General features: G+C 31.9%; 2 protein-coding genes across 3 annotated transcripts; both read left to right on the top strand.

Annotated features, from left to right (window-relative positions):
• Positions 1 to 291: 291 nt before the first annotated feature.
• On the top strand, positions 292 to 6,354 carry LOC127076251 (uncharacterized). Its single transcript, XM_051017851.1, has 13 exons — positions 292 to 966; positions 2,031 to 2,183; positions 2,280 to 2,492; positions 2,580 to 2,669; positions 2,937 to 3,053; positions 3,275 to 3,544; positions 3,811 to 3,970; positions 4,271 to 4,348; positions 4,755 to 4,855; positions 4,982 to 5,152; positions 5,382 to 5,456; positions 5,546 to 5,659; positions 5,952 to 6,354. The coding sequence occupies exons 1-13, from the start codon at positions 586 to 588 to the stop codon at positions 6,285 to 6,287; spliced, it is 2,259 nt and encodes a 752-aa protein (XP_050873808.1). The 5' UTR covers positions 292 to 585; the 3' UTR covers positions 6,288 to 6,354.
• Positions 6,355 to 11,903: 5,549 nt separating this feature from the next.
• Positions 11,904 to 13,626, top strand: LOC127076250 (probable nucleoside diphosphate kinase 5). 2 transcript variants are annotated; one of them, XM_051017849.1, is made up of 6 exons: positions 11,904 to 12,021; positions 12,115 to 12,186; positions 12,586 to 12,816; positions 13,024 to 13,131; positions 13,218 to 13,327; positions 13,445 to 13,626. In XM_051017849.1, exons 2-6 carry the CDS (start codon positions 12,137 to 12,139, stop codon positions 13,471 to 13,473), a joined length of 528 nt encoding a protein of 175 aa, XP_050873806.1. In that variant the 5' UTR covers positions 11,904 to 12,021; positions 12,115 to 12,136; the 3' UTR covers positions 13,474 to 13,626. The 2 variants fall into 2 exon arrangements, with proteins under 2 accessions (XP_050873806.1, XP_050873807.1); XM_051017850.1 differs by having other exon boundaries at positions 11,915 to 12,021; positions 12,124 to 12,186.
• The last annotated feature ends 11,674 nt before the right edge of the window (positions 13,627 to 25,300 follow it).

Raw genomic sequence — 25,300 nt, 5'->3', positions numbered from 1 at the left:
ATAGAGCCAAACATTCAAACAAACCGACCGGTCTAACATATGTAAATTCACATTTTTTCATACTACAAACCTATAATCTGGCCCAACCGGCTCGTTGGCTATCGAGCCCCATGAATAGATTGGATCGGGTCGATGTCCTTTTTTTCTATCCGGGACTAACTATCACTTTTAAAATCTCAATTAAAAAAAAATACTGATATTATTTGGATAAAGTACTACATCAATTATTTATTTCGCCCAAACCACAATTAATATAACGTGTCACATAACTATTACTCCCACATCTATGCCAACATGACCTAGCAAAAGAAATAGTAGTAGTTATTATATACTTCTAATAAAATATAAAATAACAGAAATAATTTTCCTGTCACATCCTATCCAATCAGGTTCCGAGAGTAGTTAATACGAAAACGATTACGAATTGAAGTTACCTCTTCCTCTTCCTTCCTCTTCCTCTCTCTCACTCTTTCTTTACTGTTTCCATTTCTCTTCTTCAAAACCCTCTCCTTTACATTCCTTCTCAAACCTCCCTAACAAACAACCTTACTCTACTCGCCGGAAAATCATCTCCGGTGACAACCGATGGCGAGGCACTTTTCCAGTTCCGTCGACTTCGGACTCAACCTCTCAAAGAGAATTCACCACTTCAAAGGATCGGCTCCTGCTCCGGTGCCGGAAATGTCCAGGTCACCGGAGGAATATCTACCGTCGGCGCCGATGTGTTATGCGGTAATACCTGATCCTGATATAGTAGATAATCCTGACATTCGGAGTTACCAACCGTATGTTTACGGAAGGTGTGATCCTCCGGCGTTGATACCGCTTCATCTTCACGGAATTTCCATGGAAGTTGAGTGTTGTTTGGATACGGCGTTTGTAACCGTCACCGGAAGTTGGCGCGTGCACTGCGTTAGGGGAAGTAGTATGTGTAATTGCCAGGTTGCTATTCCAATGAGTGAACAGGTAAATATATTTTCCTTAATTTTTTCTTGTTGAAAATTTATTATACATTTATACAAAACGTATATATCCATAATAATAAAAGTTTACACCGTCAATTATAGGTTTATTTTAAAAATCTAATGCAAACGGGTGATAAATTAACGGTGTAGAGTACATACTAATTAATTCTTTCAAATAATTATTAAACTCATCAATACAAAGTGAGTTAAAAATAAATTATAATTATAACAACTAGTATTACTAGATCCTTATAAAAAACAGTTTTTCATATTAGGAAATAGTTTTTTTTCTCCCATTGAAATAGAAAATAGTTTCCACTTTTAATTTAATCAAAAAATAAAATCAGTTTTTTAAACAATTTATCAAACTATCTGTTTTTTCTGTCGTTTTCTTCTGGCATTCGAACCATCGAACCGGATATAGAAAAACTGTTTGCATTTGTCTTTTTTGTTAAGAAGTAGGGTAAATTCGACTTTTCAACTGTAAAAAAAATGTAATGATTGGGCGTTGAATAAAGCTTAATTTGGCTTTTTGTTGGAAAGTAACAGCAGTTGAATAACTTGTCGAGGAAGGTTTTGTCGTTTTCTGGATTATATAATATTATTATGTGTTTTTTTTTATAAACGAAAAAAGAAATAACGCTATACTATAGTAAAATCGTTACTTACAGAAATCAATGTGAAAATATATCAAATGATGCATTTACAGTATTTATATAATGATAGTATCTAACTGCCATCATTCTGTTTTACAAATGCATGAAAGAAATTAATCATGATTATTCATGATTCATGATCATACAAATGCATGAAAGAAATTAATCATGATATGTTTTTAGTTGAGAATTTAAGAGAAGATATTTTAGTAGGAGTAAACAAAGTAAATATATGCAACTTTATCAACTGATACTTAAATCATAACTTAGAGATGAAATCTGGAAAAGTTATACAATAACATAATTGCTGAAATTGCATACTGTAAACATTTTTTCTTCAACTGTTGCAGACTTGAATTTTGTTTCATATGACTACCTCTCAAGTTAAATATGATCATGTGGCTAACAGGGTTCACTTCTAGGTGTTGAAGTTGATGATTCTGAAAAATCTTATCATACTGAATTGGTCTCTCTAAAAGATGAAAAGGATAAGCAGAAAATGGCCAAAGCTAGAGACGGATACTATTTGAAAAGCCAAATATACATTATCAAGATTCCTCAGGTTAATAATATTCTATCTCAAAACAAGTTTATCTCACTTCATTGTTTATAGTTATTAATTTAACATGTACATTTAAAACTTCATTTTGTTTTGCAGATTAGGGGAGGTTCCATCTTTTCGGTTAAGATCAAATGGTCCCAGAAATTATTATTTCATGATGGCGAGTTCTGTCTTACCGTCCCTTTCTGTTTTCCTTCATATGTAAACCCTGTTGGAAGTAAAATATCTAAGAAAGAGAAGATATTTTTGAAATTGAATTCTGGTACTGGAAATGAAGTGTTATGCAAAGCCACTAGTCACCCTCTTAAAGTAAACTCTGTTGTCTATTGTGCTGTTACAGTTTTTAGTTTGGCTTCTGTTTTGTTTTGAATTAAAATTAAGTTCATTATTTTCAAGGGACTAACGCGCCAAGCTGGAAAGTTAAGTTTATCTTATGAAGCAGAGGTATCAACTTGGTCAAATACAGACTTCAGTTTCTCGTACAAGGTAAGAACTAGAAGCACAACATTTTATTAAATTGTTTGGAAAATGCCGATTGTTTATGAAATAATCAGCACACGAAATGCATGAAATAATACATGTAAGTGAGAGAGAATGTTTTCTCTAACTCTTGTGCTTCTTGCCTATTTCTCTTGAAACTAATAGCACTCTTAATTTGTTTTAATGCAGTTCCATAAAAGAAGTACTGATTCTGAATGATAGACATTCAGGATGCTATATTAGACTTAGCTTAATTTGCTTGTGCTTTTACAGGTTTCTTCAAGTGAATTATTTGGAGGTGTTCTCTTACAATCACCTTTCCTGCGTGATTTTGATGAAAGAGAGATATTTTGCTTGTATCTTTATCCTGGAAATTATCAGGATAGAAAGGTTTGTTTCAATATTATACTATGTCAATTTCTTTTTCTTTTCAAAAATATATTTTTATTATGATTCCTGAGATAGAAAAGCTAGATAAGTTAGCGTGTGCGTAGCTTAAAATGGTTACATTGTAGTTTGCACAGGTGCATGTTTTTTTTCAAACTTTCGATCAAGTTATGTTGCCTTTAATTTTCAAATAATTGTATACTGAAGCATTCTGTTCATTGTAGGTTTTTAAAAAGGATATGGTGTTTGTAGTAGATATAAGTGCAAGCATGAAAGGAAGTCCTCTCCAAAACGTAAAGAACGCACTACTAGCTTCACTCTTTAAATTCAACCAGCAAGATACATTTAACATAATAGCTTTCAATGGGGAGGCCTATTTATTCTCGCCATCGATGGTAACAGCTACAAAGGAAGCAATTTCAAAGGCTTCCAAGTGGGTAGAGACTACTTTTATAGCAAATGGTGGTACTAACATAATGCTTCCCTTAACTCAGGTAATTCTTAATTTTCGGTATTTTCAATATCATGCGCCTTTTTTCTTACTTCATGGCTTGTTAATTAAAGCTTCTCTTGCCATTTCGGTTTCTTTATTCAAGTGCAAAGCTACTGTTTTTGTTATCTTAGTACTTGATTTATTTTGTTGCAAATCCTATGAAGTGTTTAGTAAATTGTATCCTTTGCTGAACTGTTGGATGTTGAGTCCTTGATATATATACATTTGTTATAGGAATATTTGATTTTCTATTTTGCTCTATCTTAGGCAATGACCCTACTTCGGAAATCAAGCCATTCAGTCCCTCTTATTTTTCTTGTAACTGATGGGGCTGTTGATGATGGGAGAGAGATATGTGAATTTGTCAAAAGCTATGTAACAAATGGGCAATCAGTCCGCACACCGCGCATATGTACTTTTGGCATAGGCAAGATTTCTAACTTTCTCTTCTCTTTGGGGTCATCAGAAAATAGATTCTCTGATATCATTAATTAACAGTGTTTATTTGACACTTCAACCTCTTATAAATGTTTTGCTTACTCTAAATGATGCTTTAAGTAGCTTAAATACTTTGAAACTTAATCTAGGTATGTTTAAACTGGCGAAACAGATGCTATGACATGATGCTTAATTTATCAAGATGAGAGTGGCAAAAAATAGGTTCTACTTTATTTGTTTTTCTCAACACTTAAGGTAGCTTTTCTGTTTTGTAATTTGAAATTTTCAGGTTTATATTGTAATCACTACTTCCTGCAAATGCTAGCAGAAATTGGGAGGGGTCACTATGATGCAGCTTATGATTTAGGTCAGCATCTTTGCTTGCCCAGTTAACCTATCATTGCCACTTGGAGTTAGTGAAACATAGATGCTTAAACAAATAGACTTTTTCTTTTGTAATTTGTCATGAAGTCATAATAAGTGCTAATTAATGTCTTTTTGAATAACCTTAGAGCATGTCCAATGCAAGAATGTTAAGAATAGTAAATTGGTGGGCTATATCTTGCCACATAAGATAAGAACATTTCATACCAAAAGTTAAAAACAACTTTTGCAACAAACGAGTGAAAATTACAGAGCAGAGAGACAGACACAATGAGATGCTCTTAAGATTTTATATCTCAATATTGTATTCTAAAAGAACACAAGTAATTGCAAAATCATATTTAGACGTTTCATTAATCTATCTCTCCGCCTCTCTAAATCGTGTCCAGATACAATTGACTCTCGAATGCAAAGGCTATTTAGTACTGCTTCATCAGTTACAGTCGCTGATATCACCGTCAAAAGTTTAGAAGGCCTTGAGTCAACAGAGGTACATGTCCAGTAATGTTTTGTTTTCAATTATAAATGGATCATACTTACATTTCACATTATGTCAAAAAATATATTTACATGTTAGATCTATTTGTTGTTATTAACTATAGTTCGGTCAATGCAGTTGTTCCCAATTCATATTCCTGACCTATCATTTGGAAGTCCATTGATCATATCAGGCAGATACAATGGAACTTTTCCTGAACTAGTTAGGGTTACTGGTACTTTGTCTGATAGGACCAGCTTCGAAGTGGACCTTAAAGTGAAAAGAGAAAAGGATATGCATCTCACTAATGTAATATCTCAATACTATGGCTTAATTATCACTTGTTTCTCATATCTTGCTGAGAATCAAAAGTTTATATTATCTTAGTAGTTAAGTATGTGTTTGGTTATTTGGTAGCAAAAACTGATTTTAAATAAGTGGATTTTAAATGATTAATTTGGGTTAAAACTGACGGTTGTGATTGCTGAATGCATGCTCACTGAATGCATCTTGATATAAATTCTGGTATTAACTCCAGGTCTTTTCAAAGAGACATATAGACCTAGTCACTGCTCGTGCCTGGTTATTAGAAAGTAAAGAGCTGGAGGAGAAGGTTTGTATATATCGTGAGATTTTGTATGCTGGATTTATATTCAAACATTGATTTCAAACAAAGCCATTCTGATTTTACTTTCTCTATAGGTTACTAAAATGAGCTTTCAAAATAATGTCCCCTCTGAGTATACCTTCATGGAGATGATTCTTGTGAAGAAAGATGATGTCAAGAAGGCACCTGATAATTTTCTGTTACAAAAGGTAGATTTAACCATAATGTTAGCAAAAATGATGACAGATTTTATTCTCTCTCCATAAAATATCAGAGTAGTTCCAATATTTTTTCCCTTTGCACAATACTTCTGATGTATATAGCACTCACAATTCATATGAATTTGTATCCTGTATCCAACACAGACACAGCACTGACTCATAATTACTTTCAATCACTTTTATTTTCTTAAACTACTACCGTTCGCTGGTGTTAATGTCGTGTCTGTTATCAGTATCAGTGTTTCGTCCTGTATGATTTACCTACATCCCTTCAAAACAGGCTTACAGCAGTCTTAGCATCAAGGGCTTGGAACTTGAAATCCCAAAGCTATTCCTTGGAGGACTGAGTCATGGATTTGGTGACTTGAAAGCAACCGCTGAGAACCTTCCACCAGCAACCAAAGAAGCAAAACCATCTGAAGGACTATTGGGGAAAGCAGCTTCTACTTGTTGCGGTAAGGTGGCTAACACGTGTTGTTGCATGTGTCTGCTACAGACTTGCTCTCTTGTGAATGATAGTTGCACCATAGTTTGCACGCAAATTTGTGCAGCCTTGGCTTGTTTTGAGTTAATTAAATGCTGTATTGAGCTATGTGATTGTGATTGCTTGCAGTGAAATTATATTTCCAGTTGAACATAAGAAAATCTGTTTAGTATCAAAATTTGCTAAACGATGTTTGTAAGATCTTGTATAATAATGTCTACCGTTAATAATAATTAATAATAATAGTTGCTCCGACACGGGCACTGGGATACAACACAACACAGACATTCCGACAAAATATATATATATATATATATATATATATATATATATATATATATATATATATATATATATATATATATATATATATATATATATATATATATATAAAATTAAAAGTTAAAAATATTATAATCAAAATTATTGTATTTAATTTTTCATTTATAATATTGATTCAATACACGTTTAACTCTTTTAGACGAACGTGATATATGTAAAAGAATGTATAAGATGCGTTGAAATAAATAAAAAAACAAATTGTTTTTTAAATATTTATCTCAATTATCCGACACGTGTTGTATGAATGTCATACGAGTGTCAGACATTGATTTAAAGAGTGTTGAAGCAAATAAAACTATTTATTTGGAGACACTTGTTTTACTTTTTTGATATTTGTGTGACTTTTTCAACATGTGTCGTACGAGTGTCATAAAACTGTCAGACGCGTATAGATACAATGACACACTTATTTCTAAAGGTGTTTGTGCTTCATAGAACTTAAACATAACATAATTGATTGCATCGTTTTTGTTCCTGATTTGTCTTGTGTTTTTATTCTAATATTAATGGTTAAATTTTAAATTTAGTTGTGAATTTTCTTTAGATGTTTAAAAAAATGGAAATGTGGGAAGTCCCCTATTCAAAATTAGATTTCAAAGTTGTACTTCCGAAGCGTGGATTTGTGCTTGTGTGTTCTCTAGAAATTTAATCTTCTTTGTTAATGATAGTCTCATCCAAAAAATTATTTTTCTGAAGGGACTCGAACAAGGGTATCCCCTGACTTCCTTTTTGTTTCTTCTAGTCATAGAGGGTTCGAGTGATTTGTTTGGTAGGACGGTGGATCTTTATCTCTTTTCGGGTTATAAGGGTGAATCCTCTAACCTTGTAGTTTCTCATCTACATCAAACATATGATACTTTGATGTCGGGAGAGACAATTACTGAGGACCCGTGGGTTATTAAATCCATCCTCAGGGCTTCAAAGCTTCTGTTCTTTGAAGTGAATGTTAGTATAAACTTTATGTCTATGGATGAGGATTTCTTGCGTTGCAAATAGAAGCATTGTCAGCATGAGAGCCTATTGTCAGACTAATATTTAGAAGATTAGCTTGGTGGAATAACATAACAAGTATGTTATCTTACAAGGAAAAGTTGACCTTACCAACTTGGTATTTAACTCCATCTCTATCTTCGACCCATCGTTCTTAAATATGCCAGTTAAGATGTGCAAGTTGATAGTGAGGCTACAAAGAAGGTTTCTTTAGGATGACTATAAGGGTTTGATGTTTGTAAACCTAAATTGCCTAATAATTCCCACGCTTTGTTGTAAGTGATAGAAGATTGGATGCTCTCGGATGGCTTTAGGGTATGGTGTAACACTCTCTCTACTAAATACATGTCTTGGATGTTCTCCTTCATCATTAGGGCTACTACTAATTGGTCTCATATCAACTTCTTCTTGGTAGAAGGGTATTTCCCCTTTTAGGTTGGATTCTGATGCTACTACTAATTAGTTTATAGATGGTATCTTGCGAAAAATGGGAAATGATTTGCTCTTTTCTTTTAGGAAAGATATTTGAATAAGATAATTTACCTTGAGAGCCCAATACTCAAAGTTGTTATTGTCATACCTCATTTTTGTCCAAACATTTTATTATTATATGAGTTATAATTATATTTTATCTCGAATGAATGAGATAGTTCATTTAGTAGTAAAGTGAGTATGTGAGTATTACAAACATAAGGTCTCAAGTTCAAATCATGTGTTTCTCTTTTTAGTGGATTTCTTTCTTTATTTCTAACGTGACCATTTTACAATTTTTCTCACTTTTTGTATTTGTTTATAAGTTATTGTTATTATTATTTAAATTATATTATTTTTGTTATTATTAAATTTTTAGATTTATTATATTATCATCATTACTAATTTATAAAATAGAAAAATAAAAAAGATGCATTTTATTTTTTAATTTTCGTTTTTATTTTATGTGTGTTTTAAATATTATTTTTTATTTAATTCTTGATTTTATGCATTTTTTAGTCAAATAATTAAAAAAAACCACAAACAAGTTTTAATTACATTTCTATGACATCTCAGGGAGAAGGTCATAAAATCGGGTGTGAATGTCCTTTCTCTCGATTGAGCCTTTTGTGGTCCAGTAGTTTTCCCCTTATGGGAAGATGTAGTATGCATTAGACTTCATCCACAGTGATGGTTATTTCGCCATTAGGAAGGTGGAAATATAATGTCTCTGAATTCTATCTCTGCAAATGATGCATGCATGACATGGTTTATAGTAGTGTACGTAGTAACACATAAACTGGAAAGACTAGATTAGCAGATAACATTCTTGAACCAGTTAGTGTCAGGCTGTTCCAAGTCCAATATCTTCCTTCTATGGTTTACAAAATTTAAACATTAACGCTCCTGTTAAAAAAATAAAATAACCATCAATCGCAATTAAATTAGTTAAAAACACATGTAATGCAAAGGTAAATAAATATACCTATCTTTTACAGACATTTCTAACAACATGGTCTCCATATAGATGAAGTAAGGATGTGTCAAATAGGCCACCTGAAAAACTATCTACAGGGCATCAGAAATGGGTTTCTCTTGGGTTTTAGGGGCTTCATAAGCATGGGACGCGTGACCCCGTGAAGTAGATGCCTGAGACAAGCAACTACTGGAAGTAGAACCAGATGATTGTGAACCTCGACCTTGTGAACAATCAAACGAGGTATCATCGACTAGTGGCCTCTTGGCCCTTCCCCTAGCCCTCTTACGTCGTACAAACGCGTGTTGGAACACACGGTCGTGCCTAATTTTGTCCAACTTGTTTTCAGTCATTGCACCTGTAATAAAACAAGAAAGTCACATAAAATATTCAACCAAAATGCAGCCCGTTACAAACCCGGAGATACATCTTCAAAAATAGTCCATACATAATCCGAATATGCATCTCCGGATGAACTCACATTTTTCATCAATGGCAGAAAGCGCTTTGCTGCTAACCTCCAACCAAATGGCAATTCATGTCTATATCAACTACCTATTTCAATTGTACTACTATCTAATTCAACTTAAACAACCTATGTTACCTAAAACATCATTCAACACACAACAAAATAAAGAATGAAATGATAAACTTACCAAAATATAGTTGCGATTGAGAATTTTGAATGGAGTGAGTAACTTTGCAGCAAATGAAGTAGATTTGAGTGAGAGAACTTGATGAAACTTGCTTAAATAGGGTTTGGAAATAGTTTGCAGCAAAAGAGCTCAAATAGAGTTTTTTTGTGAGTATTAAGAAAATGAAGGAGGATGAGGGAAGGGTCTGCCGCAAATTGATGTATAAAACCCGTCCGAAGATGCATCTCCGTAACATCCGCTGAATTTTGAATTAATCGTGTTTACAGAGATGTATATACAGACTCATCTTTTATGGTATATAGAGATACATTTTCAGATTAAATTTTGATAAAATAAGGATGACTCATACATTTACGCTGAAGGTGTGTAATAAAAGATTTGTCCAAAAATACATTTACGGACGGTAAGAACAATTTTGACTTTTCATCCTGGTGGGAGAGAAGTTTATAAGATGGGAAAAATAACTCCCTTTTATTATTGGCTCGAGATCTATTTAATGCTTGTTTTTTTTTTTGTTTTTTAGATTTTGCTTCGTGATATTTTATATATTATGTTTTTATTTCTCTCTTTTGAGGGGAATTATTTAATTTCTTATTTAAATATTTAATTTTTTGTGGTTTTCGATGTTTTTTATTTTGATTTATAGTAGAAAAAAAATAATCACTTTATAAAATGCTCATCTCTTTTAAATAAGAGAATTTTTTTAAAATAACCAGTTTTCTCAAAATTTTTTTTATAAATAACCAATAATTTAAAAAAAATACCAAAATAACCAGTTTTACAAGAGGATGCGCCAGATGAATTGACGCATCCTCCTAAGCATGAAGAGGAGGCGTCAATAGCATTGACGCATGCGTTGGGCTCCTCATGAGGAGGCGCCAATGCTATTGGCGCATGCATTGGTCCTCATGAGGAGACGCTAATGCTCATGGTGCCGTGGAGCATCACATGCAGGTGTCATAGGGATTGACGCCCACACTACAAATTACACTAAGGCGCCAGGAACATTGACGTCTCCTTATGAGGGCCAATGCATGTGCCAATAGCATTGACGCCTCCTCTTCGTGGTTAGGGGATGCGTCAATTCATCTGACGCCTCTTCTTCATGGTTAGGGGATGCACCAATTCATCTGACGCATCCTCTTGTATTGGTATTTTTTTTGAATTATTGGTTATTTTCGATTTTTTTTTTACAAAAACTGGTTATTTAAATTTTTTTCCAAATAAGAGATATAAAATGCTTATCTCTTTCAAACAAGAGATATAAATCGTGTTTTAGTTTTTAGTTTTTAAAAATTATGTTGTAAATTAATTTTAGAAAATAATTATTAAGAAAAACAAAAAAAGTTTGATAATCCTATTTTTAAAAACAGTTTTAAAATGTATAATATTATAAATTTGTCTTTAATAAAGAAATATAGTTTTTTTTCTTGTTTTTTCTTCTTTACATATTTTCAAAACAAAAAATTTAAAATCAAAACTTCTAAAAATCATTTTAATTTTTAAAATTTGAAAATTCTTAATTAGAGAATAATTTTTTAAAAAAAGATTTTCAAACAAGTTTTATTATTTTTAAATTGTAAAAAATAAAAAATAATTTTATAAAACTAAATAAAAACTAAATCAAACAGCCCATAGTCTTCCTACTTAGTTTTCTTTTTCTTATTGACCTTTTCTTTATTAGAATTGAATTTTACCATAAGAAAAAAATAGTTGAAATATTAACTATGAGTCCGTTTTTCTTTGAATATTATGCGTTAAAAACAAATATTATAGGATTTTAATTGAATAAAATTAATTTGAAGAAGCTATTCGAAAAACTTATTGAATATCCAATAATAAATATTAATGAAAATTAAATAATTAAATATAATTGTTAACAAAACATTGTAGGGTGATAAAAATAATTTTAAATATGATTTTAGTTAATTATAATTTTTTTAAATTAAATTTTTGCAAATATATTTCGCTCATATGTAAATACAGAAAGAAATATTTTTAAGTTTTATCGTCAGACCGTGGTAAAAATTTAGAGATTAAAGGTAATGCATTATCAATGTAAATTTTTTTTACACCATCATCCAATAAGATTATAACGTTCTGTCATGTCATGTCATGTCATATCATTATTTTAAAATTAAACTTGTGATTTGGCGGGATACACGTCTCTGATTGTCTGATACTATTAATCCATAATCCTTTTTCTCATCAAGTATAATGTTAGGCATTAAAAATAAGTTTTTTAAAAAGAGTAAAATTTAAAATTGTATTTAAAAATCCATATATTTAAATGGATATAGTACCATTTTGTAAAAAAAAAAGTAAGAAGATAAAATTAGGACTCATATTTTTTCTATGTTCGGTCGTAGCAAGTCATTGTTGTTCGTTTGTAAGTCGTTGCCAGTTTGCTAACTCAGATCACACGTGCGAGGTATGTATCTCTCTGTTTACAATAATTGTCTTTATTTTGGTTATTTAATTCTTGAATTTGTATAAAATTTTAATTTTTGTGAATTCATGTTAGTTCTTGCAGTTTGATTCTTCAAATGAGACCTTCTTTTGTTGGATTCATCCTTGTTTTTCTCTCAGTTTGCTGGTAACCTCTTTTTTCACTGCTAGGGTTTCAAAGCTCATTCACATTCATCTGTAATTTCTCTTTAAGTCCACTCATTTGAATGATAAAATGTGGATTATTAGTTTATTAGAGTAATTGTAGTTGATCTTGACTATGGAACTCTGCATTTCGTTTTCACATTAAAATTTCGATTATATGTTCATCGAAGTCGAATATGATTTATAGTTTACTGATAAGATAAGAGGCGTGGTTGCTCGAGCTGGTGCGGAGGGGAACCTCCCGCTGTACAGGCCATGATAATTTTATGGCAGAATTTGATCTACGTAGCCGATCCCATTCACTGAGATAAATCTTGATTGTTGTTGTCTGATGTGTGTAATATCAAATTGATACGCTTCACTGACTCCGATGTTTTCACAGTTGCAGCTTTTCTAGCGATGGAAGTACTAAAGCGCAGAGAACTTTAGCGATCATAAAGCCGGATGGATTGCTCGGTAACTACACAGATGATATCAAGAGAACAGTTTCAGAATATGGTTTCAGCATTGTCGAGGAACAGATTGTTCAACTTGACGAGGCGACTGTGAAAAGATTTTATGCAGAACACTCTTCAAAAAGCTTCTTTTCAAGCCTAGTTAAATACATGACAAGGTTCGTCCATTTTAAGGCCAAACTCCGTTCCGCTGAGCATTTTTTTTTCATATTGCTAATGGATTCGATCAATAAGCACACATGTCTAGCTTCATCACTATGTCTGATACTGCTATCGGTTCATCAGTATGATTTCTGTTTCATTGCATGTTTATAGTCTTTTATCATCTTTAATCTTCTCTTTTGCTTCTCCATAACTATAATCAGTGGACCAGTGTTAGTCATGGTTTTGGAAAAGGATAATGCTGTTGCTGATTGGCGCGCTTTAATGGGTCCTACTGATGCAAGCAAGGCCAAGATTACTCACCCTCGCAGGTTTCCATAAACATGTTTACTAACCAAACTGATTTTGCTTGTTTAATCGATTTCTCTATGCTTAACTTGTTTATTAATTTGAACAGCATTAGAGCAAAATGTGGATTGGACACTGAAAAAAATTGTGTTCATGGTTCAGACTCTACCAAATCTGCACAAAGAGAGATACTATTTTTCTTCGACGAGCTCGCTCCAGGTGAGTAATTTTACTCGAGAATTCATAATATAAAGATACTTGCTTATTTAAGTATTCTTTTGAACAAGATTATGTTCGAATTATCATAAACTTTTGCCTCACTAATTCTTATGGCAGATGTAATTACAGAACACGATGAATTGTAGCGCGTAAAAGTTCGAAGCAGAAACACAAGCTTTGTTTTTTGAGGCTCACTACTGTTACATAATTCATATACAGGACTATATGAAACCATTTTCTATATAAATATTATAGCAACCAAACAGCCTATATAGTTATATCATCGATACATTCCTTTCTTTCTTTTTTCGAAGATTATTCAATTGCTGTTGTTTTTCTTTCGAAAAGGCAAAAGCAAAAGCATACATTAAGAATTCAAAGGTATAAAGAATCTACAAAATAACATTACTACATTAGAAGTTGATGCACAAAACACCAAATTTGACTCTTGAGCATCATTTGTTGTTTGTCTTTTTTTTTTTGGTGTGGAGTGTGGACTATGTATGTTAGATCTAGGAGGGAATGGGCTTGTTGACCCAAAAGCAAAAACAATTTTTTATTTGTTATAAAAAAATTGGACAGTCACAATATTTTAGATTTTTTAAAATATATTTTTTTTATAAAATAAACAGGGTACCCGCAATCAAATCGGAATAGCCTGGTTAGATTTCGAGTTGAGTTAAAAAGGTTCAGTTTTAATCGGGTCTTAAATTTCTTGTTCAAGCTCTACGTTTTTGCGGGCTTTTTGGCCCGACTAGGTAGGACCGTCACATTTTACCAGTTCTACAAAATTTAATAATGCTGGAATTTTTTTTATTGTGTTGAATTGTGAAAGAAGTGGTACATATAATCTTTGTATTATTTAGACATTTTTATTCTTCATGAAATGTTTTCAATATCCAGAGTCATATGCGTCTGAGAAGTGGTAGGATTCTAGCAGAAATGGTTAACCCAAAAAATATATCTCGTGTCTGAAATGATGCTCTAGACCCTGAACCAGCAGTCTCTTCGACGATTGGTACAACAAGGACATCAAACCCTATCGGAGTCACAAGACCAATCTTAACTCTAGTAGCGACTTCGACGTCAATACCAGGAGTAGTAGTTTCTTTACTTCCAGTAATGAACCTTCCAACTACACCCAGGCCTACTTCGATAGTTGTAGGGGACCTTAATCCCCCTTACATACCAACTTTACCTTACATTTAGTTACTAGGAATTATCCATATGGCATGTCAACCGTCGTGATGGCAGAGTTACAAAGTCACGCTTCGACATTTGCAGATAATGTTGCAACGATAGCGCCACCCCTTAATCCACACTTGGCTCCAGATCTTCCATAAGCAACTGTAGTCGGATGGTACAACCACAAGGAGAAGTTCGATATGTTCCTCTAGAAATGTTAGCCTTAACTACAAATTTTCTATCATCCATGAGGTAACAAATGGATGAAAGTAACCATGAGATGATGCACATGTTAACATAACAAATATGTACTGTTTTTCATTCTCTAATATAGACCACCACCCAAAGTTACAAGCAGTTGGCCCATCGGTTGTCGACACCTAATAACCAAATTCTTGTCGAATAGTCGAAGGAAATCAAGTCCAAAATGGCCCTGCAATAGTGATGGTGCCAAGAGACCAGGACGCCGACCAAATACTTAAGAATGTCCAATAAAACAACTTTTGGGGGGAAGTGGAGGGGAAAATAATATAACTAACGTGGTCGAACAAATCCTGGCTCAAAATGGCCTTAACATTGGTCTTCATAGGCCTAATTATGTGTCATCTCTGTCGGAATATGTCAGACAAACCGAACTTTCCAAGGGATGGAAAGTCCCCAAATTCACCAAGTTTTCTGGTGACACCAATGAGTCCACAGTCGAACATGTTGCTAGGTATCAGACTAAGGCCGACGATATAGCCAATAATGAGAATTTAAAAATGAAATATTTTCTTAATTCTTTGACAAATAACACTTTTACATGGTTCACCACATTGCCTAAATATTCCATATTTAATTAGAATCAATTAGAAAGAGCATTTCATGAACTGTTCTATACGGTCCAATCTAAGGTTAGCTTCAAGGAATTAGCCTCAAGGAATTATTTTTCAACAAATAAGAAAATGTATCATCTATAAAAGAACTACAATCAAAAAAGAAAATCGTTAATGGTAAAAATTTGAAAAGGAAACATAAAGTTGTTTTTCAACAACACAACTTAATGTTTCCATGTTGTGTTGCAACACACAACTTGATATTTCCTTTTTAAATTCTTACCTTTCACAATTTTCTTTTTGGATTATAATTCTTTTCTAAATGATCCAATTTCTTCTTTGCTAAACAAATGATTATGCTTTTATAATATAACTATATTACTAAAAAAACTCTTGCTTATGATTCAAAATAATAAGTTCATTTTGTTAAACCCAAATGTCAAGAACACAGTAAAGTGGCAAAATATTCAAATTTTGCACAATTCTAATATATTATCTTATCATTCCAATATTCAATAATTCCCCTAGAAACAACTCTCATATACTTTGTGATGCAAGGTCATCCATTAATATCATTGTATTATAAAGATTTTAGTCTTCTCCTTATATTAAATATAAATACTTGAGACAATAGTAACAACGCAACAAGAGTAACAACAAGAACAACAACAAACCCTAAATGACAAATAGTTTGAATAACAACAACAACAATATTAAACCTTCAACAACAACAACAACAACAACATAAAAACCTCAATCTCAATAACAACAACAACAATAACTTTTTACTTATCTCAACAAAAACAATAACAACAACAACAACGATAATACACCTTTTACTTAACACAACAAAAACAACAATACAAAATCTTCAATCTCAATAACAATAACATATAACATTCAATCTAAATCTAAAAAACACCAACAACATAAAAAAACCAATCTCAATAAATAACACTAAATCATTTACTTATCTTAACAAAAATAAAAACATAAAACCTTTAATCACATCTTAACAACAACAACAATATAAAAACTTCAATCTCAATCTCAACAACAACAACATATATAAAGACTCTAGGGTTTAGGTATAAAAAACAACAACATTATTGTAACATGAATAATGGTAATATTTTACGTGTCAAAAATGTAATAAAGAAGTAAAAAAAATGAGTTTTGTGTTTCCTTCTTGCGAGTTATGGGTTTTCTTTACTTCCTTTGTACGACTTAGAGAAGATATGATAGAGGTTAGTGAAGAAAAATAATTTGTACGTTTATGGAGATGGGGTTTTGCTATGGCGCAATTCTTATATGAAGAAAAATAAGCTATAACTTTGTTTTTGTTTTTATATATATATATATATATATATATATATATATATATATATATATATATATATATATATATATATATATATATATATATATATATATATATATATATATATATATATATATATATATATATATATATATATATATATATATATATATATATATATATATATATATATATATATATATATAACTTGTGTCCATAGAACATCTGCCATAAGATGGATAATAAATAAATCGAAGTTAATATCATTCTAATTGCTGTTACAAAAGTAATTAGTATTTTCATCATGGAAAGATATTTTTGACTACTAATTATTCCAAAAAAACTATCAATTCTACAATAAAACCGCTCATGCCAAGCAATGCAATGTAATCTATTTTAGTTTAAAATAAAAAAGGAGTGGACTAATTTTTTACCTCGACTCATTTTAACAACTGTGGCGAAAGACTAACCAGTTTGGTCTATAAAAACTCTACGTCCATTCACATTTTCCCTAAACCTAACTCATTATGCCTCCAAGCTTCATCTTCCTTTAAGGGGATTATTTTTCTCCCCTAATCAAACTTGAAAACATAATTTCTTCCATAAACCAAACTATAAACATCTTTTCTTATTATCTATTGTTGTATCACTGACTTTGAAGATGCTAAAACAATATCTTGAAAATTTTGGGTTGAAGATTCAATGTCAAGTTTCATTTTATCAAGTAAATGTATGCTTGAACCTTGATGTTAATCTTTAAAGTCAAAAATTTTAAGATAATAAAAAATTGAGAAGAGATTGCAATCCAAAAATAAGATGGTGAATGGTAAAAAAAAATTGGAAAGAAAACAACAATGTGGTGTTTCCTTTTCAAAATTTCCCATTTGTTATATATATTTTTAATATAAGTCATTTGTTCCAACCGTTACTAAATTGACCGAGGCAAAAATGACTTAAAAATGAATAAATAACAAAATTGACGATGTTGGGATTCAAAGTATGTTCCTAAGGTATATTTCTCCACGATTGTTAAATATGATCGGGTGAAAATAATTTAATTTTTGTTTAAAAATAAAAATAAGGGAACACATCACCTTTCTCCAAGGTTGGTAACATTGACCAAGGGAAATAATACCTTTTGAATATAAATCCGTCTTTTGAATAGATTTTACCTCAATAAATTAATTAATTGGCCAAGGTAAAAATTTATTATGAAATCTAATATTTATTATAGTGAAGATAGAAAATAATTGACAAAAAAGAATAAATAGATAACAAAAGTGGATATTTAAACATGATGATTTATCGGTATTTATAAGGAAGACCACCAATGAACAAGTAAGACATCCATTGAAGAATTTCATAAGTTAATATTATCGATGATTAATCGAATTGGCAAGAGTTAAGAAGATGTTAACTATTCAAAAGTCGATAAGTTATGTCACATCATCATACAATTCATAGTTAGTGAATAATAAAATGCACATGATATTTGTTTACACCTATAAATATTTAAAATGTGAGCTAATATAAAGTTAGAAGAGTATGAATACAATATAAGAATACTGAGCCAAATATTAGGGTTTAAGATGACCACCAAAATTTGAGAATTATAATAATGTTTTACATTTATAATACCACTAATTAAAGAAGAAAGTGTGAAAAATAGAAACCAATTATGTAAATTAATAATAAATGTTATTAAATTGCCAAACAAAGTCCTAATTCAAGGCCATGTATGGAGGATCTCTTGTCTTCGAAAGATATGCATACAAGTATTCACAATTTGATTACTTTCATGCTCTCCAATTCACTATTTCATGAGGTTTCAACCTTCGAGGGAGCTTTTTTTTTTTCTTGGAACATAGAAGAAGCATTTGCTTATTGTTGGACAATTATGTACCATAAAAGTGATTATCAACATTAACATATAGTCAAAGAATCATGATCACTATGCCTGGACGATACATGTCCACGATTCATCTCATACATTTTCTTTAATTTTCTATTTATAGGGTGAAGTGCATCGATTCCATAATTAGAAAGACATGTGTGGTTTTCTACATTTGGTATCTTATTGCTAAATTTCATGCATCTAGTATATTCAATGTACCCCACATGGCTTTTTCTTCAACTATATGTAAGGGCTACGTATTTCTTTTGGTTACTATTGATTAATTAAAGTAAAGTTTGTACCTTGGTTTAAGTGATTTTTATATTTGCATGCTTGGTTTAAGTGATTCTACATCGTACTCAAATTATTTTAATCTAGTATTGAGACGTAGTTGATGACATAATGATAATTTTTTATAATAGTTTTTAGGAGGATAAGTTTTTCATGAATGGTGAAAATTTGAAGAACGTGTTTGTTTTGGACCTTTGGGTGCTTGTAAGGTTAAATAATACTATTATAGTTCATGATGGTTTATGGACAATTTTTTTGCATTGATTGTATATTTCGATTTGCACACATTTGAGCAAATTATATTGCAAATGGACTTTCATAAAACTCGAGAAAAATGGTATTTAGGGCTTAAAAGGAAGTGGCCTTGGCCTAGGGGTTAGGTTTGCATGGACTTTCATAAAATGTTTTTAAAATTGGTTAGAAGAATAAATGAAATATTACATTCATTTCAAATTTTCTTTAACGTTACTCTCCACAATATTAATGAGGAAGAGTCATGGAGATCAATTTTGTGAGTGAATGTTCACCCTAAAATTGAGCTTAAATGAATGATGTTAAAATTATAATTAAATGGTTAATGTAATAAATTTTATGTTTTTAAATGTATTTTATTGAGGGAGGACTTTGGACTCCGTGATAGGTAGATTCTTCGACTACTATCTAAATTAAAATTTCACTCTTATATTTGAAGAAAAAAATAATATTAATTTTGAAGAATCTCTTCCAATAATAGGAGCAAATTACACTTAAATACTATGTTCCTAGTGAATACTTTAAAAGGCTATTGGATCAAGCCTACTTGAAGGTATTAAAAGAAAATACAATAATAAGAAAATACGAAGATAATTATTCTCTCAGTTCTTTTTTTTAAGTGTCACATTTATAAAAAAAATTATTTCTTTTTAAGTGTCATTTCAAAATTCAATATAGTATTGATTGTAGTATTGACAAAATTATCCCTAGTCAGAGAGAAAAAAAGTTAAATAAATTATTAAAAAGTTAAGGTTATTATTGGCAAAAAATTAATCATTGTTTAAAAAGTAACAACAATTATTAGTTGTCTTGCTATGTGTAAAAAGTCAAAAAATGACATTTAAAAAGGAACGGAGGGAATAAAGAACATAATCTTTAAATCTAAGTGATTTGTTTGTCATTATCTTAGATCTAATTATGTTTCTATCACTAATGTCAAGCCCAATAGAAACCTTGTCCTCAAGGTTAGTGAGGTTAGATGCATCATAAGGGTTGAAGATTGTGGCCTAATTGGTGATATGAGTGTCACGTCGCGTTGTGTGACTGGTTGGGAGGTGGTTGACATATATTAAAAGAGTATTTGACGGTGGGGATTTATTGACCATGTTGTTTGGTTTAATGAAGGAGGTGATGAATTGATGTTAGAGGTAGAAAGGTTGTGTGGATAGAATTGAGGTGGCGAGTGAGAGAGATTTGAGAGAGGAAAATATGAAGAAATTTGATTATGTGGGATGTGGTGGGAAACATGTGATTTTTGGAGGGAAAAGAAGGTGGACACGTTTCGAATTATGGTGGGGATATTAGTTGTGATTCTGAATCAAAGGGTGTAGCACTACTACAAATAACTCAATTTCACCTCGGACGCGAAGGGGATATAACCTCGGCTATACAGGTGGGGTAACGAATGGCAACATGAAAACCTATCACTCTACCCCTCGGTTTTTGAATAATCGGGGGGAAAAGTGACATTGGTCAAGGGCTCGATCCCCAACAACATCATTTTTTGAATTTTCAAAACTGCGCTACTTTTTACCTCGGTTTTTAACAATAACCGAAGGGTAAAGTCCTGTTGACAAAATTTTATTTTTAACCTGTTTTTTTTCGTTTTAATTTGCAAAACATCAAATTTATTGACAAATTATAAATCTTATGCATCATCATCAACAACACCACCACCACCAACAACAAAAACAAAATCAATAGAATCCTTAAACATTAAATCTCAACAACAAAAACAACATCAACAACAACAAAAACAACAACAACAACAACAACAGATAAACAAAATCAATAAAATCGTTAAATACTAAATTTCAACAACAACAACAATATTAAATATTTTACTTGATACAACTGCAACTAACATTAATAAGTTACTTTCATGTTTTTCAAACTAACATTAAACATTTTAAACAAGAATTACTATAGAAAAGATTATGTTAAGAAACTAACCATGAAATATTTCCATGCCCTTACTTTAATTATCATTGTTTTCAATATATTAAGTTTAAATTACATCACTTTGCATCCAAGATGGATAGTTGTGACATTCACGTTTTGATTGATTAGTGACAGTTTCACGCAGATCACTAATATTTCATGTAGATTGATGATTTGACAATGTCTTGACCACTTTTACTTTATAAATGGACGACAAAGATTCGCCACTTAATTTTTTCATCAAATTGATCATAAATAAAAAAATTTAAAAAATAAAAAATACGCTACTTTATCCCTCAGTTTTTCAGCAAAATCGAGTTAATAGCCATAAAAAAAATTAAAAATTAAAAGGTGATAAAATGTAGTTGATGGAATTCATAGATGTGTCATCTAAATACTTTCACCCCTCGGTTTTCAGCAAAATCTAGGTAATAAAACATACAAAATAAAAAATAAAATAAAAGGTGATAAAATGTAGTTGTTGGAATTCGAAGATGTGTCCTCTAAATATGCTATCCCTCAGTTTTCAGCAAAATCGAGGTAATATGTCATAAAAAAATTAAAATTTGCTAAGATGTAGTTGTTGGGATTCGAATGAGTGTCCTCTAAATGCTTTACCCATCGACTTCCAGCTAAACCAAGGGAATAAATGGTATTTTTTTAAAAATAAATTAAAATGTGAGGCGTCTACGGTTTACACCTCAAATTTTTTGTTCGGTGATGTGAAATTTCGTCATAAAATATATCATTTGTAGTAATGTAGAATATTTTGTGTGGAAGAGGGGTATTTTAAAAGTTGATGAGGTATCCACGTGATGATCCATGTGATAGGGAATGACAATTTTGTATGGTTGGATTGATGTCTCATATGGCGTGTTAATGCAGGATGAGTTGGGGACACGATAAAATGGAATGTTAAAATATTCCTGCAGGGTACCAGCTAGAAAAATGTGTAGCTTTTGCCTGATGATGGGACGTGTGGTAGAGTGGTCATTATTCACTAAAAACGTGTCGGGGCCAAGCGGTTGGTGGATGATAAGTTCCAAATTATGGTTAATTTGTACATGAAAACATGACATTTATTAACTTCTTTCATTAGATTCTTGTAGAAAAATCTCAACTTTTGTGTAAATATCTAACTATATTAGTTTACCATGTAATTAGTTGTAGTTTACTTAATTTCAACCCATTTTGTAGGTATTTATGCTTAGGAGGAGCTTTGGTCATCAAAAGACAAAGATATGGCTTCAACATACATTTTTTGGATCAAAGCAATCCTGCTGATGCGGCTTAGCACCGTTGTAGCACAACTGATGGGGTTTAGCGCAATCATAGCGCCATCTAAATTTTTTGCGCAAGAGCTTCCGCGTTTAGCGCCATTTGATGGCAGTTTTAGTTATTTGTCTACTAGCTGCACTTAGCGCTAAATCCGGGGCTTAGCGCGGTCTGTTTTTTCAAATTTGTATAAATAGCTTTGCACTTCAGATTTTTAGATAGATATTACATTTTGGAGAGAGAGAGAGAGAGAGAGAGAGAGAGAGAGAGAGAGAGAGGCTTATAAAATAACATGAGAGGGTGCTTCTTGAAGATCAGAAGCTAGGTTCACATCAATCGTTGAGAAATCATGATTGATGCATGTTCATCTTCGTTCTTCTTTTTGTATCAAGCTACCATGAGTAGCTAAATCCCTTTCTTATTGGAATTGGATGTAGTTCACCGTCACTGTACGTATTTTTATTGATCATGATGTTATGTACAATCTATTCATGCATTAGTAGCAATGTTATCCTTGTTTACTTGTTTTACATATTGATTAGAATTGTTATTGAGAAATACTCTTAAAATCTTGATCTAGGATAATCATCTGTTAAATGCTAAACTCTATACATATATTTAGATTTAACATTCACTTGAGTATCGAGTCTTAATGCTATCGTATTGTTTAATAGACTGAGAGATCGCTGATTCAATAATACGGTTAAACTCTCGTCAGGAGTTTAGACATAAACACTATCAGCGAGCAATACATGATGATATTGATAAATGTTTAGATTGTGTTTAACTGATTGGTAAATTACATATTCTATCAGTGGATGAAATTCAATCCTGGAAAGCTCTCATTGAAGGAGAAAAGCGATCCAAAACGCAGCGGAATTTAAAAAAAATTCTCCTTTAGTGATCCTTACGAATGGGCATGATCAGTGATAAAATCGTTACCTCTTGTGGCGATTGAAACCTTTGATGCAGATCTACGGAGCGATCACGAATATTGAATGGTGACAACGCTTCTACTTAATCCACACGAACGGATTCCTTCAATCTCAGTGCTAGCTGTTACGAATGAAGACTTTGAGTGAGAAAGAGAGAGAAACGAAATTACAACTGCACAAATGCTTATGCACAAGGGTTCTATTTATAGAACCACTTGTGTGGGCTGCAAGCTAAAAAGCCCACTTAAGTGTATGTGGCCCATATCTTATGATATGCCAAAATCACTTAAGCGCATGGTACCTTACCATATTTCATATTCTACTTAAGTACACCGTACCTTACGATGTTCTACAATTCACTCAAGTGCACCGTACCTTACGGTGTTCCTTATTTACTCTATCTCTCATCATTCTGTCCTTTTGTATGTGACCCTGTAGGTTTTCGCGACATTAGCAATTATATTAAATCACGTATTTAACATAATAAATAGTGAGTGGTATCTAGCAACACATCACTGCTATCCAAGACACAAAAATGTCATGTGATCTGACAAATCCTTTTGTGATAATACTTATGTGTGCAATTACCCTTTTGCCCTTATGTCTATATTGAACACAAGACATAGACCGTGTCATCCTTGTCCAATTCAATATTGGGCCCGTAGACATCTATCCTGTTACGCAGGATGGGCAAATTCCATCTAGGTCACTCATGTCCCTCAACATGCTTCATGGAGTACCCATCAACTGTCTTTATGGTCATCCAGTTACGGATAACGTTTGATCAACAATAAGGCACTCGACTCTACATCTAGGGTTCATAGTGGTTTCAGGTCGAAGGGTGGTATACACCATTATCACCATGAGAATAACTTATGACACTTTGCATAACATTCTATATAGTATTCTCATAGCGGATCAATCCAGTATAAATATTACTCTTAATATTCATACCTATGTTTAAGACTTGATAACTCCTTATCCATGATCCATGAGATGTGATCATCAGTCTATATACATAATAGTCTTAATGCTTTAATGTTATCCCACTTCACAATAAAGCTCGACTACGGATACTTTAAGAATAATGTCCTTATGTTTAATGGGATCTCATGATTAAGTCACACTTGATACATTAAACGGACTAGCTATTCTAGGGACTTTATTAAACAAACATAATAAATAAAAAGCCTTTTATTATTAATAAATAATTCGATACAAGTACCAAAAGTATTGGCCTCTAGGGCTTACACCAACACTCATCTCTTTGAAACTTTATTTATCATTCATCTGTTTTATATTTTATAGCTTTAAACCATCAAACATCTTGCAAAATTACGCTTAAATCATAGTAACAGTTAAACGATATTGATATCGCATCAGTCCATGTGGATACGACTCAACAAATATTTACCCTTGATAGCAATATTGCAATCTACAAAATGGTGTCATTGTCGGGGACTGACATTTATATATTAAAGCATAACAATAGTTTCTATCTTTTTAAGCTTTGTATATTTGTCTATATTTTATATATACTTATTTCTCATCACTTTTGCTAAAGTGTTGGTGTGGGGTAATTGCCGGTGAAGGAAAAACAGCAAAACCAGGAAGAGCAAACAACTAGCCAAGCAAAAGAAGCAACAAGAGGGAGTGTCTAATTGAAAAAGGCATTGAGCTAACGACGTTAAACAAACGCTTGTTGGGAGGCAACCCAACTTTATAAGTATTTAATAAGCTTTGAATTAAGTAGTTTAAGCCTCAAAGAGTGAAAGTGGATGGAAAGCTTGACAAAAAATTTCATTTTGAAAATTCTGAGCAGCAGAGATCGCGCTAAGCGCGGTCTGATGACGTTGAGCGTGCTCTGCTATACAAGTAAAAATTCTTTTTACTCAACCCACTTATCCACTTTCATCGATGTCCATTTACCCCATATTTGTGTTGATTTTCGTTAATTAAATTGTGTTTTGTTTAATTAGTTTCAAGAAGATAGTATAGTAGTTTAGTTTAATTTCAAGAGTTTTAGCAAAAATTTTGAGTTTGTTCTCAAAGTTTGTTTTTGAA

The sequence above is a fragment of the Lathyrus oleraceus genome, chromosome 4 (genome assembly GCF_024323335.1).
Source record: "Lathyrus oleraceus cultivar Zhongwan6 chromosome 4, CAAS_Psat_ZW6_1.0, whole genome shotgun sequence".
Classification (NCBI taxonomy): Eukaryota; Viridiplantae; Streptophyta; class Magnoliopsida; order Fabales; family Fabaceae; genus Lathyrus; species Lathyrus oleraceus.
Note: the sequence above shows the minus strand (reverse complement) of the source record. Positions and strands in the feature narration are given on the sequence as shown.

Coding starts and splice junctions, on each gene's coding strand:
- LOC127076251 (XM_051017851.1), top strand. CDS start 586: ATGGCGAGGCACTTTTCCAGTTCCGTCGACTTCGGACTCAACCTCTCA. Junction 2,184..2,279: donor ACATTATCAAGATTCCTCAG/GTTAATAATATT, acceptor TTTGTTTTGCAG/ATTAGGGGAGGTTCCATCTT. Junction 4,349..4,754: donor TGATGCAGCTTATGATTTAG/GTCAGCATCTTT, acceptor AATCGTGTCCAG/ATACAATTGACTCTCGAATG.
- LOC127076250 (XM_051017849.1), top strand. CDS start 12,137: ATGAGACCTTCTTTTGTTGGATTCATCCTTGTTTTTCTCTCAGTTTGC. Junction 12,187..12,585: donor GTTTTTCTCTCAGTTTGCTG/GTAACCTCTTTT, acceptor ATGTTTTCACAG/TTGCAGCTTTTCTAGCGATG. Junction 13,328..13,444: donor CTTCGACGAGCTCGCTCCAG/GTGAGTAATTTT, acceptor TTCTTATGGCAG/ATGTAATTACAGAACACGAT.